The 20476-nt window shown below is 47.9% G+C and overlaps 1 protein-coding gene across 2 annotated transcripts in view; it reads right to left on the reverse strand.

The window, feature by feature from the left end:
* Positions 1–16339, reverse strand: part of RHOT2 (ras homolog family member T2) — a 38451-nt gene extending 22112 nt beyond the window's left edge. For both annotated transcript variants that reach the window (XM_044433618.1, XM_044433617.1), the window contains exons 1-4: positions 16238–16339; positions 9724–9782; positions 4198–4279; positions 1651–1694 (exon numbers count right to left, since the gene is read on the reverse strand). In XM_044433618.1, coding sequence (XP_044289553.1) covers positions 1651–1694; positions 4198–4279; positions 9724–9782; positions 16238–16274 — 222 coding nt within the window. In that variant the 5' untranslated portion in view covers positions 16275–16339. The remainder of the gene's footprint in view (positions 1–1650; positions 1695–4197; positions 4280–9723; positions 9783–16237) is intronic.
* Between the last annotated feature and the right edge of the window lie 4137 nt (positions 16340–20476).

Raw genomic sequence — 20476 nt, forward strand, 5'->3', positions numbered from 1 at the left:
GGTCAGGCAGTAGAGGATACAACGCCCCTGCAAAACCCTGGAATGCAAGCCAAAGCAGACAGCACTGCTCGAGATGGCCAAGCAGTTTGGCTCAGTGTTGGAATACAGCATCCTTCTAAAATGCATGTGGATGCACACGCCGTCTCCCAGCTCACAGATAGTGGGAATGTCCAGGAGCGTCCTGGCCTCTTGGACTGGCCCCAAGATTCCCAACTGCAGCTTAGATGGTCAGAAAAGTCTCCTTCCCTCCCATAAGCCCCACTGCTACCTTCCCTCAAGCTTGAGATGATTGAGACTTCAACTCCCAGAACGCCAGCCAGCCAGGCCAACGGTCTGGAGGGTTGGACAGTTTGAAACTTCAGGAGGAAGGCTGCCCTCCTGTCTCATCCTCATCAGACAAGCAGGACTTCTGGTTGCTGGCCTTCCCCTCAGCTCAGATGATGGCAATGCAAGTGCTTTTTAGGGACAGGCAGATGGCGGGAGAACACTGGCCCCTTGGGAAGCGAGTTTATCACTTAATCTCCCAAACATGCAACGTTTGAGAAGGGATTTGCTGTAGCTGCTCTGAGCTTCCCATATGTACATGAAACTGCTGTGCAGGAAGAGAGGAAGGAGCTCAAAGGCACAGGCCCTTGCTTTTCAAGGTCCCAGTTCATCCTGAAAATGTCCTGGGGCAGCAGATCTGAGGCCTGGACACCCACCTGCAGTCAAAGCTCTCAGACCTGGGCTGAATGAACTAAGGAGCCACTGACTGTGCAAAGCCAGGAAGCATTTAGCCAAACAGCTTGCCCCAGCCCAACAGGCATTCTGATGAAGAGCATGCGAGTGTGCCAAGCAAACACAGTCCTGTGGGCCCTCCCTCTGTGCCTGGCCTCCTGGATTGGTGAAAGCAGTGCCAGCCAAGCTGGTGGCAATATTGAGCACCCTTGGGCAGCTGCCCTGGGCTCTCCCTTCAGAGAAAAGAACTGTCCAGCCTAGTGCTCTGAGCAGTGCTGTCTGGATGTGTTCAGGAGACCCTTTCAATCCAGTCCCCCAAATGTTCCGGGACACTGTGGGAAAAGAGAACTGGCAACCAGGTTCAGCTGCTTGGTCCTGCAGGTAGCCCCGCCCAGAGCTTTCTGTGGCTCTCTGCTGCTACCTCCAGGTCAAAGACCCTCACTAGAGGAGGTCACCTTGGCTAAGGGTCCTCACACCCGGAGCTAGTCGGGCTGGCTCTGGCCCAGAGAAAACCATGCCCCAAAGCATTTGTCAAACACTGACCTGACTCGCTGCCAGGGGAGAAGAGACATGCCGGCTCCTGGCAGCAGCAGCTCAGTGCGAGGGAAGCACGTGCGCGGTGCCCACTTGGCCCTCGCGGATCCACTCCCCCAGCTGAGCCCAGCAGCTCCCCCTCACAGGAGAGCCTGATTTGGCTAAATCACATAGGGCTGCTTACAAGCAAGCAAAAGGATTAAGCACACCCTTAACAAACTGATAATGTTAATCCCCGAGACGCCTGATTGGGATTTCTGCAGAGTTAATGAAGAGAGCGGTTTGCTGCTACCGCTGAGCTTTAACAGCAGATTTCTGAACACTGGGGGCAGGGAGGAGGTGGGTGGTCCGAGCAACCTGGTCTAAGCAACCTTCTCCTCCAATGCTTTTCTTGCTCACCTTGGCAATCTCCTCCTGGAGCTCCTCCTCTGTCTGCTCCGATTCTGCAAGGAAAGGACAAGGTTATGCAGTTCAGTAGCCTGCTGCCGAGTACATCCCATGAAAGCAGTCAGGGGCATACACCAAACTGTGGCCTGAGGCGAGCACAATCTCCAGAGATCAGCCAGGGGCAGGGAAAACTTGGGCCTGGGTCTCAACTCAGCGGCAGAATCAAAGCTGGCAAACACCTTGTTCTAGTGGCCTCAGTTCTGCTAAAATCAGAACAATGCTGAGCTTGCTCAGAAATATGCTCCTCTCTCCAAACTGATCCCCTTATGCTTCCAAATATGCAGCACTGCTTTTCCGATGATAAAGAGTAGATTTAAGGTTGAAGCAAGTCTCTCTACACTACAATGGCAGCTTACCAGTAAATAAACTGCTTCCTTCCCCCGAGGTCTTCAAGGCAGGATTAGGTGTGGGGGTGCTGAAGATGCGGAGACAGCGGTGGGGTGGCGGGGGCACTGTCAGCCTGAGGTTAATTTTGGAGACAGTGTGAGGAGGCAAGAGGCATTCCAAAAGTGGACGGGGCTGAAGGAAGAGGAGGGGGACCAAAGGCAGCAGGGCCAAAAGAAGAAATACCTTACGAAAGGTGTTTCAACCTTTTAGACTGGTTAAAACAGGACAAGTTGGGATACCATTTGTTCCCCAGCCCTGGTGTAAAATGTCCACCTAATTCATGGAATGAGGCTGTGGGAAATATTAATAATATGGCATCATCGACATCACCATCATCATCAATAACACCATGTAGTTACACAATACCTTCATGTGTGCAAAATGTTTCTGATGTGCTACCTCAGGAAAGCAGGAAGTCCTAAGAGATGACTTAAAACCCAGACACAAATTTGCCTGGCCTCTAGAGGCAAGAGGAAACGCATCCGGTCTGGCCATGTGGCACAGGACTGCAGGCCAGGCGGGGTGGCTCCTGTCCTTGCCAGACCGCTTGTCGCACACAGGGAGGCCAGTCTAGCTCTCTCTGCTGGCAGCTGCAGGGCGCCGGTCCCCCCGCCCCCAGGGAAGAGCACTCTGCTTCAACCGCCGGCTGTCCTGGGAATGCAGAAGGAAAGAACAGTCCAGCGCCTGCCAGCAGCCTGTAGCACAAGGACAAGCTGGGAGCAGCACCACTTCAGTCCCAGCAAGAACAATGAATTAAGCACACAGAGAGAATCCTGCGCCAATGCAGCTCTGAGTCAGTGCTTGCAAGGCCTGAATTCTGCTAGTTGAACATGTCACGTAAATTAATGAAATGGGAATGTGCAGATTTTACACCATTTATCTTAACTCTCCCTGCCTTGGGGAGAATTAAGGAATTAAAAAGGAAGGTGGAGCCATGCCCATTTGACCACTGGGGAACCTACTTGTTTCCTCTCTGGATTAAGAGTTATCCAGGAGCTGCCCACAGCTTTAAAGCCTTTCTGTGCCGCTTCAAAGGTTGGAAACATGCTTTGTTGTGGGTCAAAGATTTCTGACTGCAGAATTTTGTTTCCCCTGCCAACTTCTGTACGTACAGTTTGCAAGGACAGAAGCCACATCAGCGTGTCCATAACGGAGAGCAGCATTACGGCTGTTGTTTGGGCAACTGGGTGGCATAAGGATCCTCAGCAGCTTGCCTAAAGTTGGTCCACCAGCTCCATGGCTGTCTTGGAAATTAACCGGGGCTTCTCTGTGTCTAGCTTGGCTTCCCGACAGCCAGAATGGTAGAGAGGTTGGTGATGGACTTGGAGCTAGCAGGCCCAGGTTCAAAACCCTATTTCCTGGCCTCGCTACTTTTCCCTCACCCACCGATCATTTGCTGGCTTCCTGGTTTTTGTGCAGCTTGCCCCTCTAAGCTAAAAGTTTGAGAAACCTCTCCTAAGCCTCAGTTACTGGCAGCAAAAGCCTTGACTTCAGCATGTTGGCACGCTGTGCATTTCCACCCCCACCTTTTTGCCATTTAGGCCACTCAGTGCAGGAATATGGGCCCTGATCATTTCTGCAAACTGAATTCTACCCACGGGTTGAAAGATATTCCCTGCCCTGTATTTTGCAGACTGAGCTGGCAGTCCAAAAGAACAGACTTCTGGACCACTCCACATCAATTCCAAGTGAGGTGTGTGCTTTTTTTAATGTGCTCCCATAGCAAAAGCTTCTTGCATGCAGTAAACTAGCACGGCAGGGATGCCACACTAGCCTTTCCCCTCTAATGGCGAGGGGCGACTGTGGGTCAGTCAAAGACTGTCAAGCTAAGCTCAGCTAAGCTATCTCTCTAGGTTGCTGGGAGGATAAGATGCAGAGGAGAGAGGGGATCTGCAAGCTGCCTTGGGTTCCTTGTAGGAAAAAGGCAGGCTGCAAATAAATAATTAAATAGACCCTGCAGCTTGACACATTAGGGCCCTTCATGCAGAGCCACGCACAAGTGGGTTCCTGCAAAGTGAACACAGGTGCTGCCTGCAGGCTGTACTTGCAGATAGCAGGGTAACAATGCTGCTTGGTAAGAAAAGAAGGCCGAGGGGCTGCCAGGCTGCTCACCTGAGTAGTCGACAATGTGGGTTGGAACCTTTTCAGGAGTAACATCTGCTGGGATTGTGATTTCTTCTGCACGAGGAGGCACCTGGGAGGGCAGGAGGGAGATAATCATGAGCATTACCAGGCATGGGATAAGCAGTTCCTTGCGGCAGAATGCAAGAAAAAGGGAAAGCCAACCCACAGGATAATGGATTCATGGGGAGGGGGCTCCAGAAGAGTCACTTGCCCAGAATGTGTCATCCTGACCCTGACTGACTATGCAAAGGAGGGAAGGGAACCGTAGAGGGTGAAAATGCAAAATGCATTCCCACTGATTTAGTGAAAGGATGTTTGCCCTACTCTTCAGCCAAAATGCTTCCCGGAGTGGTCTATAGATGCAAGGAAGCAGGACAGTACCTGGCAGCAGGTGTCTGGTTTAAATGACAGAACCCAAATGGAGGGCTGAATGCGGAAGGAAGTGGAAAAATAACAGGCAAACCCAGGCACCAGCTCCTTGAGTGAAAAGGCAGCTCTCAGTAAGACAAGCTGAAACAGAAAGAGTGTAGGGGCAGAAGCCCAAAAGAGCTGCCTTCTGGAACGGCCTTGCTTTCGTTATTCAATAGCCTGATGGAACTGCTGCTGTCAGGGAACCCGGCCTGCCGTGGGGACTGAAACAGAATGCGAGCATGTCTCCAGTTCGAATTAAGGGATGCCCGGTACCCAGAGCTTAGCTTCTGAAACATTCTCATGTGCCTACACAGCAGGGGCGTGAAATACATGGACTACCTCCAGTCTCCGTCCTAAGCAGCAGCATCAAACTGCCCCGCTTCTGGCCAGCAGACCTCCTCGCAAGCACTTCTGCAACCCTGGAAGCCTTAGTAAATGGCAGCCTGATCCTCTGACCCAGCAACGCCCAGGGCAGTGGGGCAGGCAGAAGACATTAAGCAACGGACCTGGCCCCAAGTGGGAAGGGCATCAGCTTCACTGGCTTCCCATTGAAGTCCGGGCCCAATTCAAGGTGTTGGTAATGACCTATAAAGCCCTAAACGGCTTGGGTCCTGGTTACCTGAAGGAGCGCTTACATCCATATATGCCCAGCCGCCCCTTGAGATCAGCGGGAGAGGCCCTTCTCCGGGAGCCCCCCGTGAGAGAAATTAGGAGGGTGGCTACTCGGGGGAGGGCTTTCTCAGCAGTGGCGCCTAAGTTATGGAATGCGCTCCCTAGAGAGGTCCGCCTGGCGCCGTCGTTATTTGCTTTTCGGCGCCAGGCAAAGACCTTTTTATTTAAGCGGTATTTTAACTGTTAATATTATTTGATCTTATCTGGCCAGGGCGGCTTATTTTATATTGGATTTTTTGGATTTTTAATGTTTATATGTGTTGCGATTTAGTTTATAATTGCTTTTATTTATTGTTTGTAAGCCGCCCCGAGGCTTCGGCGAATGGGGCGGCATAAAAATGTTTTAATAATAAATAAATATAAATCTCGGTGTCTAATCAGGAGACTGACTGCACCAGTGGTATCAAGGCAGCTGAGATGAGATCAAGATGTGGGAGCAGGCAGCAAGCCACCTGTTCGCTCCCGATCAGAGGGATTCTGATTCTGGAATGAGGGGCTGGCTGGCTAACAGGCAGGCAGGCAGGCAGCAGGTGCCCACAGCCACTGGAGAGAAGTCAGCACCTCAGAAAGGAACTCTGGCTGGATGCTGAGGCTCAGAGGAAAATGGCAGGGCGTGGACATGCTTGAGAGGGTTTCATACTATGGTTTCTCTTTCATGGACCACTGCCTTGTCGTGGCGAAGGGGCTTGCGTAGCTCAATGAAGCTATGAGCTATGCCGTGCAGGGTCACCCAAAATGGACAGGTCATAGCAGAGAGCTCTGACAAAACGTGATCCACTGGAGGAGGAAATGGCAACCCACTCCAGTATCCTTGCCATGAAAACCCCATGGACAGCACCAAAAGGCAAACAGATATGACGCTGGAAGATGAGCCCCTCAGGTCGGAAGGTGTCCAATATGCTACAGGGGAAGAGCAGAGGGCTAGTACTAGTAGCGCCAGAAAGAATGAAGCAACTGGGTCAAAGCCGAAAGGACACTCAGTTGCAGATGCATCTGGTGGTGAAAGGAGAGTCCGATGCTGCAAAGATCTATACTCCATAGGAACCTGGAATGTAAGATCCATGAATCAAGGCAAGCTGGACGTGGTCAAACAAGAGATGACAAGACTGAACATCGACATCTTGGGAATCAGTGAACTAAAATGGACAGGAATGGGTGAATTTAATTCAGATGACCATCAGGTATACTACTGCGGGCAAGAATCCCTCAGAAGAAATGGAGTAGCCTTCACAGTCAATAAAAGAGTAGGAAAAGCAGTACCAGGATACAACCTCCAAAATGACAGAATGATCTCAGTACGAATCCAAGGCAAACCATTCAACATCACAATAGTCCAAGTCTATGCCCCAACCACTGGTACTGAAGAGGCTGAAGTTGACTGGTTCTATGAAGGCCTACAACACCTTCTAGAATTAACACCATAAAATGATGTCCTTATCATCATGGGGAACTGGAATGCTAAAGTAGGAAGCCAAAAGATAACCGGAATAACAGGCAAGTTTGGCCTTGGAGTACAAAATGAAGCAAAATGGTACAAAATAGCAGAATTTTGTCAAGAGAATATGATGGTCATAGCAAACACTCTTTTCCAACAACCCAAGAGACGACTCTACACATGGACATCACCAGACGGTCAACACAGAAATCAGATTGACTATGTGCTCTGCAGCCAAAGATGGAGAAACTCTATACAGTCAGTAAAAACTAGACCAGGAGCTGACTGTGGCTCAGATCATGAGCTTCTGGTTGCAAAATTTAGGCTTAAGTTGAAGAAAGTAGGGAAAAGCACTAGGCCACTCAGGTATGACCTAAATCATATCCCTGATGACTATACAGTAGAGGTGACAAATAGATTTAAGGAATTAGATCTGATAGACAGAGTGCCTGAAGAACTATGGACGGAGGTTCGCAACATTGTACAAGAGGCAGCACCTAAAACCATCCCAAAGAAAAAGAAATGCAAGAAAGCAAAATGGCTGTCTGAGGAAGCTTTACAAATAGCTGAGGAAAGAAGGGAAGCGAAATGCAAAGGAGAAAGAGAAAGATACAAACAATTGAATGCAGAATTCCAGAGAATAGCTAGAAGAGATAAGGTTGCCTTCTTAAATGAACAGTGCAAAGAAATAGAAGAAAACAATAGAATAGGGAGGACCAGAGATCTTTTCAAGAAAATTGGAGATATGAAGGGAATGTTTCATGCAAAGATGGGCATGATAAAGGACCAAAATGGCAGGGACCTAACAGAGGCAGAAGAGATTAAGAAGAGGTGGCAAGATTACACAGAAGAACTATACAAGAAAGAGCTTAAAGTCCCTGATAACCACGATGGGGTGGTCACTGACCTCGAGCCAGACATCCTGGAATGTGAAGTCAAATGGGCCTTAGGAAGTCTGAGCAACAACAAAGCTAGTGGAGGAGACAGTATTCCAGCTGAGCTATTCAAAATCCTAAAAGACGATGCAGTAAAAGTGCTACACTCAATATGCCTGCAAATTAGGAAAACTCAACAGTGGCCACAGGATTGGAAAACGGCAGTTTACATTCCGATCCCAAAGAAGGGCAATGCCAAAGAATGTTCAAACTACCACACCATTGCACTCATTTCACATGCTAGCAAAGTTATGCTCAAAATCCTATAAGCTAGGATCCAGCAGTATGTGGACCGAGAACTACCAGTAGTACAGGCAGGATTTCGAAGAGGGAGAGGAACTGGCCAGGGCGACTTCTTTTATATTGTTATTTATTTTATATTGTGAATTTTATATTGTTATTTTTGTACTTTATTGTATTTTATTTTGTGTTGTGAGCCGCTCCGAGGCTTCGGCAAGGGGCGGCATAGAAATGTTTAAATAAATAAATAAATAAATAAACTAGAGATCAAATTGCCAACATACGCTGGATCATGGAGAAAGCTAGAGAGTTCCAGAAAAACATCTACTTCTGCTTCATTGACTATGCTAAAGCCTTTGATTGTGTGGATCACAACAAATTGTGGCAAATTCTTAAAGAGATGGGGGTACCTGACCATCTTATTTGTCTCGAGAAACCTATATGTGGGTCAAGAAGGAACAGTGAGAACTGGGCATGGAACCACTGATTGGTTCAAAATTGAGAAATGGGTTCGGCAAGGCTGTATACTGTCGCCCTGCCTATTTAACTTATATGCAGAACACATCATGAGAAAGGCAGGCCCAGATGAATCACCAGTTGGAATTAAGATTGCCAAGAGAAATATCAACAACCTCAGATATGCAGATGATACCACTCTCATAGCGGAAAGTGAAGAGGAACTAAAGAGCCTCTTGATGCGGGTGAAGGAGGAGAGCGCAAAAGTTGGTTTGAAACTCAACATTAAGAAAACTAAGATCATGGCATCCGGTCCTCTCACTACCTGGCAAAAAGATGGGGAAGACGGGGACTGCAGCCAAGAAATTAAAAGACGCTTGCTCCTGGGGAGGAAAGCTATGGCGAATCTGGACAGCATACTAAAAAGCAGAGACATCATGCTGTCAACAAAAGTGCATATAGTCAAGGCTATGGCTTTCCCAGTTGCAATGTATGGCTGTGAAAGTTGGACCATAAGGAAGGCTGAGCACAAAAGGATTGAGGCCTTTGATTTGTGGTGCTGGAGGAGACTTCTGCAAGTCCCTTGGACCGCAAGGTGATCAAACCAGGCAGTCCTAGAGATCAACCCTGACTGACCTTTAGAAGGCCAGATACTGAAGATGAAACTCAAATATTTTGGCCATCTAATGAGAAGGAAGGACTCCCTGGAGAAGAGCCAAATGCTGGGAACAATAGATGGCAAAAGAAGAAGGGGATGGCTGAGAATGAGGTAGCTGGATGGAGTCGCTGAAGCAGTTGGTGTGAGCTTAGGTTGACTCCAGGGGATGGTGGAGGACAGGAAGGCCTGGAGAAATGTTGTCCATGGGGTTGTGATGGGTTGGACATGACTTCATGACCAACAACAACAACAACATACTATGGTTTAGCAACAGGTTGTCAACCACAAACAACCCAGGAAAAGAACCCATGGTGCTTGCTGAGTTGCAGACTCCGAATGGTTCATGGTCAGCAGTTCATATAGTGAAGGAATTGCTCACAACCACCATCAATGATCCAAGAACAGCCTACAATAATGCACACTCAACCCATAATCTGAATTATTGTTACGCCTAAACTAGGTCTTTGACGCTACTCTGTTTTACAAAGGTTTTTGTTATAACAAAATGTATTTATTAAATGACTGCTCTTATACTGAGTTTTATACTGGATTCTATGTAGCTTAGGTGCTAACTGCTTAGAAATTTAGGATAACAAGAAGTACAGAAGTAGCATAAACAGAGAAACTATCAATGCATCTTTGACAGTAGCTTGCTAAGGATTCCATCTTTAGCACACCAAAAGGAAAAAGTGCCACTTTCTACTCACCTCTTCAGGGAACTCCTCACCCACCAGCGCCATGATCAGGGAGGTCTTCCCCACCTGGGCTATGAGAGAAAGAGAGAAGACAAAATTCAGATCGTTGCAGGGATTCTCAGGTTAAGAAAAGCCAGCGCAGCACAGCAGCCTGCCACACGGCAGTTGTGTCATTTTGTTTTCACGACAGCTCTGCATGGTGAGGTAGGCCAGGAGATGGCGAGAGCAGCGAAGAGCCCGCAAGGCCATTCAGTGGGCTTCATGGCTGAGTCGGGATTCTCTGACTCAGGATTCTTGGGCTGGGACTCGGCCCTCTCACTACACTGAAGCACTGCAAGTTCACATGGAGGGGGCGGGGATGAAGCTCATGGTTCACGCGGCTTTTAGCTCTGCAGGTCGCAGGATCCTTGGTCTAACACTGGTTGCGTTCAACAGCGAGGGACCTAGATGGGAAGGCACAGCCCCACTTTCACCAAATGATGCACTGAGCCATTGAACCGGCTGGATGTGTGTCCTGTGCCACACTTAAGCGTGCACTGAGGAAGGCAGGAATGCAAAAGGGTGACGGGAGGAAATGTCTTTGCTTGTAGTGCCAGCTGGGAAGGGAGTTGGTTCTCTTTCTCTTATATGCCTGGGTTTGTTTGTTTTTTTCTGATTTATATCCTGCCTTTTTCCTACAGAGGGCTCAAGGCAGCTTACATCATTCTCCTCCTCCATCTTCTCCCCACAACAACAACCCTGTGAGGTAGGTTAGGCTGAGAGTCTGTGACTGGCCCAAAGTCACCCACTTGGCTCCATGGCTGAGCGGGGACTAGAACCCAGATCGTCTGAGTCCCAGTCCTACGCTCTTCACCACGACGCCACACTGGCTCTCAGGCTCTTTCAACCCAGGGTAGAATTCCATTTCAGATAACCTGCGGGGGGGGGGGGGAAATACTGGGAGATTCCATAGATCAGGGGTCCCCAAAGTTTTTCAACAGGGGACCAGCTGAAAGGTGTCAGCGGTGGGCGTGGGCCACCAAGGCGGTGCTGGGAGGGGGCGCGTGCAGCGCTGCGTGGCAAAGTGAGTGCGGGGGGGCGTGTGCAGGGCGAAGCAGCCACTTGCTTGCGTGGAGATTGCTTTTTCCAAGCGAGTCCAAAATGATCTCCGTGCGAGCAAGCGGCCGCCTTGCGTTTGTGGTGAGACCAAAACCTGTGAGGCGGGCCGAATATGGCCCACAGGCTGCAGTTTGAGGACCCATGCCATAGATGAAAGGGGGAAAAGGTTAGGGTTACAGGAATAACCAAAGTACAAAAATGCCACCACGTTTTAGCTTTAAGCTCTTATGGCCAGCAGGTAAGGCTCAGAAGAGGTGTATCAGCCTTTCAGAGGCGGGTGAAAAGACTACCAAGGCCAGGAATCTGCCAAACAACTGGTAAAGGGTACAGGTAAAGGGATGGGGCCTTCTGTGGAGACCCCGAGGGCTGACTTCACCCTGAGTCTGATGCTCGGCAAGCTCCACTTTGCATGCCTAATCCAGCCCTCTGCAGGCTCCACACCCATCCCTTTCTATCCCTGATCAGAAATTCTTACATATGTCCTGCAATGTTCATGCCCAGACGGGCAGCCGAGGTGGGTAACTTGTGACCTTCCAGATGTTCTGGCCACAAACATCTGGTTACCTTACTTGGCCAAGCCAGTTGTAAGCAATCCTGGGAACTACACGCCAAAGCATCTGCCAGATCTGAGCTCTACACTGATGCTACAGGCCATGGGCCATCAATTCATCATCTTTTGCTATGTATAAACACCTGATCTGAACCACACGGAGCATAGAAAGACATGGCCATGGTCACAGTTTTACAGGTAAAGAAATGGGGAAAAAGTGGGGGGGGGAGTGAGAATAAAAGGAGAGGGTAGGTAGAGTGCAAAGAGGCTTGCTGGGATAGAAGGTAAAGGAGAAAGTCAGAAGGAATACAACTGCCACCTAGAAATAGGAAAGGGTCCGGTGTTCCTTTAGAATTACTAGTGGCGCAATCTAATTCATGTTTATACAGAAACAAGTCCTAAAATGCTCAGGATTCTCCAACAAGTTTTTCTCAATCTAAACTTGTATAGGACTACACCCTAAAAGAAGTTTTTTGGCCTGGAGAAGCAGGCTGGTTGGCAATTTTTATGAGCTCATTTATGAGGTTTGCATCAACCACAGCTGAAAATTAGAACAGATAAAAGACTTCCAGAATTCTGGAAGAGCCAAGTGATGGCACCAGTGGGAAATACATGAAGACTTTTTTGGGGGGGAGGGGTGGAAATGCCTCCTCCTATGCTCTCTGTGTACGCAGTCATCCCCAAGTGAAGCCATGGTCAACAACAAGAAACAAACGAACAAACTAGAGCTTAAAGTTTCCCACTTGGGGTCTAAAATCCCCAAAGCCCTCAAAATGCTACCACACACACCCTTACAAGAACATTGATAATTGAGAATACGCAATGCCTCGGGCCGTAACTGTGAACAGTAACTGCTCTCAGCAGAGGAGAGACACCCAGCTGTGTTTGTTTTAGAGAAAAAGATTATTAATATTTGAAAAGGTTGTCTACAGCCAACTCAGTATGAAAAATGCAGTTTGTTGTAACTCTGTGCTCTGCCTATCAGCTGCTCTGACTGCTCTTTTATGAAACAGCGTTAACTTAAGAGAAGCTGAGCTTGAGATCCTGCAGCTCAACTGAAGCTCCTGCCCCTTCACGCCTTGTATCATTGGGACGTAATGATGTGAACCTGGAATTCTCAAAGTAAAAAGAAAAAAACACCTTGTGCTTGTGCTCATGCGCAGTTGAAAAATGGCCGTTCACATTTACCAAACTGTCAAGGACACAGTGCCTAATTCTTGGTACCAATTTCCACAAGCTGGGCTGGCAATTACAAACAGGCCTCCAAGGGAGTGACACCCTCTCGATTTTCTTCTCATTATCCCCAGTACAGAATTTGGGAAGATGGGACACAACAGCACTAGAATTCAGGGGGCAGGGAATGCAGCTCTCCCTCTAAGACTGAAGAAAGGGATGCATCCCTTTGCCCCTGTTCTGCTTACATAAATACCGGGGTGAAGGAGGGATTTCTGGAGGCAAGCATCTTTCTGCAACGGCTCTCCAGAGGAAGCATTTAGACACAACTCCAAGTAAGAAGAATGCGGAGCACATGGTGGACTGACTCTGTTTCAAAACTCAAAAACCCTCCAAAATGATGATGATGCCAACTGCAAAAATGTTAAGGAGGAATGACAGAGAAAGATGGAACAAAGCGATGCCATGAACATGACTGTGATCTATGCTGAAAGCGCATGCATGCACTTTTTGAACTGTCTGGGTGGGCTTCTCAGTTAGTGCTTCAAGGAAAGCCATTCCCACAATCATCCCGGGACTTACGTGGCTTTCTGGGGACATCCCCCTGTCTTATGGAGCAAGACAGCATATGATCAAGACAAGCTCAACCCCGCTTACAAGGCTAAGCCAGGTCTTTTCAAAATCTGGGCATAAACATTTAGATCAAACACAAACATGAGAGCAGGCCTGCTGGATCAGACCAAGGCTCATCTAGTTCATCTAGCATTCTGTTCGCTCAGTGGCCCTCCACATGCCTATAGAAACCTAAGCTTCAGTGTAATGCACTCTCAGTCCAATACCCCTTTTGCTTTGGCCTTCCCCATCTGTTCCATGCCTCTCCTGCATAATATCCAGCTTCCCTCTCTACTGCCACCCATGAGGCAGCAGGCCACATGGAAACCCTCCCGATTACAGGTAGGATGCACCTAATTTTAGACACAACTCTGTGGCAGACAAATCCTCCACAAGTTGGTGTGCCAAGACTGGGGGTCAGCTATTCCCTGGGTGGAGGCTTGGCACACGAGTCATAAAGGAGGCCAACCTTACAAGCTAAGAATATCCACCAGCCCTGCCCCACACTTTTAGATTGCCTATGGAAGGACACTCTGAATTCTCTGTGTCCTAAAGGCAACTCTGAAAGATAAAGAGCTAATCTACGCTCACAGCAAAACCACATTCTGTTTGCTGGGCTGCACCATTTTGGAGGACAGGTGGGTGGTGGATTATAGCAATAGTTGAACTTTTGACATGTGTTGTACAAATGCTACAGCATGCAACTCTTTCTCAGAATCCTTACAACAGCCCAGCAAGGTAGACCACTGTAGATAATGAGCTGAGGGATTAGTGAGTCTGTTGCTGAGGTTTCCAAAAGAGATCTCCTGGGTCACCGGTCGTGCTCCCCCAGTTTATGTTTCTCATGTAACATGTAGAAATGCTCTCCTGTAAAAACCTTGCAAATAGAAAGCATGCTAGGCAGAAGAGTTTCAGGCTACATTTTGACAGGCAGGATGGCCCACTTCCAAATCCCAATACTATGTAGAGGGGAAGGTTCCACACATTATAAAAAGCATTCACTGAAGTTTTATTGTGATCTCACAAGGCAATTTCTTACTCAAGTAATTGAGCAGGTCTGCATCTGTTCTGCCTTAAAAGGATGGATGGAATCTGGTACTCCATCCTGCACATGGGTGCATGTATAATGTGATACCCATGCAGCACCTACAGCAATGCCATCCAGGGAAAACTGTATCTCAGTCCACAACAGTTACTAACCCAAAAAGATTTGTGTTAGCCTAGAGTTTAGACCGGGAAGAGGAAAATCAACTGTGTGGCAGTGCACAACCTTCCTCAGAGTCAACTTGTCAACAGTTGTGCCACATGCAACTGGGCCTGTGGATGCTGCCAAGTCTGCGATCTCATGTGAAGTTGTGCGATGTGCAGGTGGGTCCACAGACTCCACCTTCACAAGTGACTGATCACATCTTTCAGCCAGGAAAGCCTTTTTCCAACATGTAATGCAGGGCCTGGAAAAATTGTAGGTGTTAGGATGGTCATGCTGTATGATCTAGAACTTGAAGTTCCATACTTCTCCCTTCTCCAGTAGAACCAAACAGACTAGTTGGGATTTAAACACAATGCATCTGGTCCTCAGAGGCATGGTGAATGCCACCTCCATTACTCTCAAGTGCCTTTCCTGCCCCACTCCCTGTGTTTTTCAAAGGTTCTTCCACACCAACATTCTTTTGGAGAAGGAAGTTTATGTAGCCTGTCATATGTTAGGCCAAAAGAAAGAATGAAAATCTCTTCAGCACCCATAGTCAAAACATTGGAATCACTCCAATCAAATGATACCGTCAAAATACTAATACTAATGAAACAAGCAGGACAAAAATATTGGTCATTTGTCTGTTACCATGACTACCTATAGAGTGTTTTTGTTGGTTCAAAGTGCTTTGCTTGCATTATTTAGTTGCAATCTGTATAACAACATGTTCCAGGAGAGTTCATGGAAGAGAAGGAATCTGGAAAGTTTCTGATTTGACCCTCAGTTCTCTCAGCCTCCACAAAAACCTACTGCTGAAATACCAAAGTTATAATTGTTTTGCTCCTTTCTTCATTCTGCCTTCGTGATTCTTCATCACTCTGGTTCTTCTACATTCCTCCCAGTTGTGACCCTCCCCCAGCTGTGCCTCGTTTTTCTTTTCCTTCCAGATTTTTAAACAAATGTTTGTTCCCACTTTCTCCCATATCTTACATGTCCGGCTTTTTTGTTTTCAAAAAAGTTGTAGTAGGACCTCTGAATATGTTGTTGGTTTATTTACTTAGAGTCTGTGTACTCTGCCTTTCCAAAAGTACATTCATTTTTATTGCTACATTTTGGACTACTTTCCATTTATTCTACCCTCCCCTCAACCACTTCCCCATTTTTATTATAAGGAGATTTGAACATAATTTGGCAGATAAGCATCCTGGCCAATTGATAAAGACTAAATCATTATCAAAGAATTTTACAACGTTTCAAAGACATAAGCTCGAGGCATAAACTTTCATAAGATATCACTGTGCCCAGCCATCATGGCCCATAATCAAGCATCTGTAGTTCTGTTCACCTGAAGGACATTAGAGTGCCTACCCTTACCCTAACCAAGCCTTAGCATTATAAACCCAAAAGTATCCATGTGAGTTTGCTGTATGAAAAACACTGGGCAGCCACCTGGGATTATGTTCTCTTCAAATATCTATGAACTATGCTGCCTCCATCTGCACCCTTCTCAGATGCCCTCAAAAGCCTCCTCGCATGCAATCACACCCCCGTCATCTGGAACCCATGGCCTCTAACCTCACCCCTAAAAAATCTCTGATCACATCCACACCTTGAGGTCCCAAGGACCCCCGCCCACTCCTTAACTCCACCCACTAAGGAATATTTGGCCCCACCCCTTCCTAGCTCTAGAGTCCCTCTGATTCGACCCCCCCTCCCATCAGCCCGGGCCCTCCCCACGCCCCCTCCCCTGAGGAATCTCTAGCGCGCCCACCCTGGACCCCACCCTTCAAGACTTTCAGCGCGCCCCCGGCCCACCCCAGGACCTCGGCCTCCTCCGCGGCGGCAGCGCCCTCCCAGCCGCCCTGCTAATTGAGTCGGGGGGGGGCGTCCACAGAGCTTACCTTCCCCCAGCAGGAGGATTCGCACATCCCGCCTCATGGCCGCCGCGTCCAGGGCCGCCACGGCGCTCCCGCCTCCTGACAGCTCCCCGCTCGCTCGGCGCAGCGGCGCTCTCCCCGCCCACCGCCTCCTCGCTACTTCCGCTTCCGGTGCTTAACCCGCGCCATAGAGCTCCCGGAGCGTCCCAGCGCCACCTGGCGACCGGCGGGGAAAGCGCGGCTTCCCCCTCCGTGGCCAGGGATGGCTGTGCGGGGCGTGCAGTGGCGCCACCTCCCGGCCAGCGCCCTGGTGGGTGCCGCGAGCGGCGCTCGCCTGGCGGCCGGCGCGGGGGGACGCGCTTGGGGGACGGGCCGTGCGGGGCTCCGAGCGCGGGCTGGGCTCCGGGCCACCTGGGCTCCAGCCTTTGTTCACGCATGGAGCCAACGGGGCGACTTCGGGCGAGCCACAGGCTCTCAGCCCAGCCTACCTCTCATGGTTCTTGTGAGGACAGGATGCAGAGCAGGGGGACGAGAATGATGGAAACCGCTGGGGGGTCCCCCGTAAGAAAAGATGGGATATAGAATGAATGAATGAATGAATGAATGAATGAATGAATGAATGTCCAAGTGGGGTGCCTTCTGAAGTAGCGGAAAGACAATGAAAGGCACACTCCAGAAAAGCTTTGGAGGGGGACATTTCCTCCTTATCAAAAAGCAGAGGACAAAGTGTGCAACCAAATTTGCATCATGAGAGGGGCACTTTCTAACACGGTTGATGTGATTTAAATAGAAATGCAAGACATCAGGTACCTTGCCAGCTCCATTGCAATTCAAGCTTGGGACTCTGCTTGGGATCCTCTCTCTTTAAATGGGACTTAGACTGGGAGACCCTTCAAATAGAGGCCAATTGCAAATGCAGGACGCTCCCCTGACCCATGGCCACCCTATGGCTGATGTAACTTTTGTTATATGTATATCCCATCTTTTTCCTGTGAAGAACCCAACATGGCATAAATAATTTCTCCTCTCCACTTTATCCTCACAACACCCCTGTAATGTAGGTTAGGCTAAGACTCAGTGACTGGCCTAAAGTCACCTAGTTAGCTTCATAGCTAGGGGGGATTAAAATCTGGATCTTCTGAGGACCAGTCTAACCCTCTAACCACTACACCATTCTACTCTCACTTATCTTTTAAGAATTATCGGACAGTGTTAATAAAGGTATAGACAAGGCAGATCCAACATTTATTTGGGGCTTTGAAAAGGGTTTTAATCAAGTCCCTTACCAAAGTCTCCTGAGCAAACTTATCAAGGAATGAAAGGAGAGATCATCCTGTGGGTTAGTAAAGAAGCCCAGGATGGGTATGAATGGATAAAAATATGTAGCCCAACACAAAATTGTCAACTTAAAACATTATGGGATTTTTTGCTATTTTTTTGTAACTCAATTGCGCAGTTCACAAATGTGAACTTTGTAGATGCCGTCGTGTTGTAATGTCACGTTAAATGAATGTACGTACGCTCTTGCTCCTTCTGCACATTCATGGCTTCAGTTTTATGGTGGTGTGTGGCTTCCAGTGTGTTATCTTCCAAGCACAGTCCAAACCGACACCATCAGACATTACATGGTGACTTGGCGAGTGAACGCAGCTATTATCAGTAATATTTCAACCTACCATTGCAAACAATTTTATACATTTTGACACGTTGGCTAAACACAATCCTGTGAACAGCGAAAAATACGCAGCCTTGCTTTTCAATTTGATACAAGAATTTGAAAACAGATTCCAAGATTTCTGGGAAAATAATCACTATTTTGGTATAATTGTGACTCCATTTTCAGTCGATATAAATATGTTACCTGCCAATTTTCAAGTGAAATGCATGGGGCTGCAATCTGACATTCAACTTAAAATAAAATTTGATCATGGACGTTTATAGGTCTTATCTTCCCCAAGATTAATATCCCTTGCTTTACAGTCACACCTTATTTGTGTCTTCACTTTTTGGCAGCACCTACATTTGTGAGCAAGAGTAAAATTAGAACCAAAATATCTGATGAGCACCTTGAGAACTCACGGAGAATTTCAAGTACTTCCATCGAACCAGATAGCGTTGCATTAGTTTCTCAAATACAGTGTCAAATATCCCACTAGTTCCAACATGTTCTCTTTTCTGCTTGCCAGTTTTAAAAGTCTCCCTGAACAGGGCGCTGCACAATTAGGATTATTATGTAAGGACTTTTTTGCTTCTCTGTGGTGGCAGGTATCATGAAAATTATGCACAGACTTTTTTTTTATTTTGCTCATCAGCTTTCGTTAGTGTTTGTGTATTTAATGTGTGGCTCAAGACAATTTTTCTTCTTCCAGTGTGGCCCAGAGAAGCAGCACTGGCCCCTGGTTTACAGAGTCCATAAAAATAGATGATAAAACACAATAAAATCTTATAAAATCATAAAAGATATTTTAAGAAATTAAACAGCTAAAAACAAATAAAAACAGACAAAAACAAAGAATAGCAAAACAATGTATCTGCAAAACAGCTGGCAAACCCCCCCCCCCCCCCACAGCTGCTGGATGGCCAAGTGAGTCTTTTAAAGCCTCAGAAAAGAGAGCCGTCTTAACCTGGTGCTGAAAAGATGTCAGAGCCAGTGCCAGGTGGGCCACAGTGAGACACTCCTTCCAGAAAGGGGGCCACCACAGAGAAAGCCCCCTTGTTGCCACCCTCCGCACTCCCCTCAGAGCAGGCACCCAGAGGAAGGCCCCACAGCTCGAGTGCCGTGTCCGGGTAGACCAGGGTTGGGCGAGGGCTCCCACAGGTTTGTGGTCCTCAGCCATGTAAGGTTTTATAGGTTAAAACCAGCACCGTGAGCAGAGACTGGAAACATACAGGCAGCCAGTGCAAGTGGACCAGAACTGGAATTATATGTTCAGCCCGTGGGGCCCACATTCTGCACCAGCTGGGGCTTGTTCCAGGGACCTTCTGTGTGGCAAATCCTCAAGTAGCTTTCCTGTGAAAGGGTTGGCACTGTTAGGAAAGAGGAGCAGAGGGTGTCTTCCAGGATCAAAGTCCCTCCGCCTGAAAGGGGTGTGTGCACTCACTCCCCTTGACAACCTCCTAAAAACGCAGGCAGGATGTGCTGAGGCCAATGGTGGGCCTCGCACTGGAGAGGAAACCATATGCCAGGGCCCACGGTGGTGCCTGCTGCTGCTGTCTTTATATGCCTTCAAGCAGTCGGTTAGGCTAGCTTCACACTCAGCAAACAGAAGACCATCAGCAGGGGCTGCACCGCAGGCTGGAAAGTCACCCTGCCAGATTGGAAAAGCATGTTCCTCGGCAGGATTTGAACCTTCTCTCTTTGGGAACAAGACTCTGAGAAGTCGGCTTGAGGGCATGCCCTCCAAAGCTGAGAGACACTTCAAACAGAGTGGCCTGTCTCACGCTGCACGTGGGATGTATTCAGGAGGTTTTCGTTCTGAATATTCCTGTACGCTTTTTTAAATATAATACCACCTCCCTGAATGGAGAGAGAAAAGATGTTAAGCCAAAATGCAGAACCTCTTTCCCCAGAGGGCCCAACTGCACAGAATCTCCAGTGGAAGGAAGCAAATGGCGTATTTTAGCTTCCAACGTATACTGACAGCAACTAAGCCTTAAAGTGGGGCATTTTAACCCTTTAAAAAGGAGGCAGGTGTGAAAAGCAAAACTGCTACCACTGACTGGCACTCTGTGCCTTTTCTCTTCCTGAAGTGAGGGCCACAAGGGTTCTAATTCTAGTGATATTTTATAGGCTTAATCACTTCAAGCATTCCACTGCTAAACGATGCGCTTAAAGCTCAGTTTTATGATGCTGCTGTTCTTGCTACTGCTTTGCAGCAATTGATAAGATAGTATTTGTTACCATTTCTTCCCAGCCTTCCCCACAAGTGGGCAGAGAGAAGCATATTATTACGACTACTCTGTGAAGGAGTGCTGGCTGAGAGAGACTGTGACTGACCCAACCATCATCCAGTGAACCTGGAGGCTGAGCAGGTATTTAAACCAGAACCTCCCTAATCTAAGTCCAACACCCTTGGCCCCCATATCACACTTTAGTTGTGCATATTTTTATAGAAAGCACATTGTTGTCAGTACTGTTAACAAAAAATATAAATCAAAGTATATTTTAAATATAGAAATTCTAGCTCCAGAAATTGTTTTCTAAGTATGTCAGGTTTATTGTTTTTAAAATCTATAATGCTCATGTTGTTAACTTTTTGGGAA

This window comes from Varanus komodoensis, unplaced genomic scaffold, assembly GCF_004798865.1.
Source record: "Varanus komodoensis strain SLA01 unplaced genomic scaffold, ASM479886v1 scaffold26, whole genome shotgun sequence".
Taxonomy (NCBI): domain Eukaryota; kingdom Metazoa; phylum Chordata; class Lepidosauria; order Squamata; family Varanidae; genus Varanus; species Varanus komodoensis.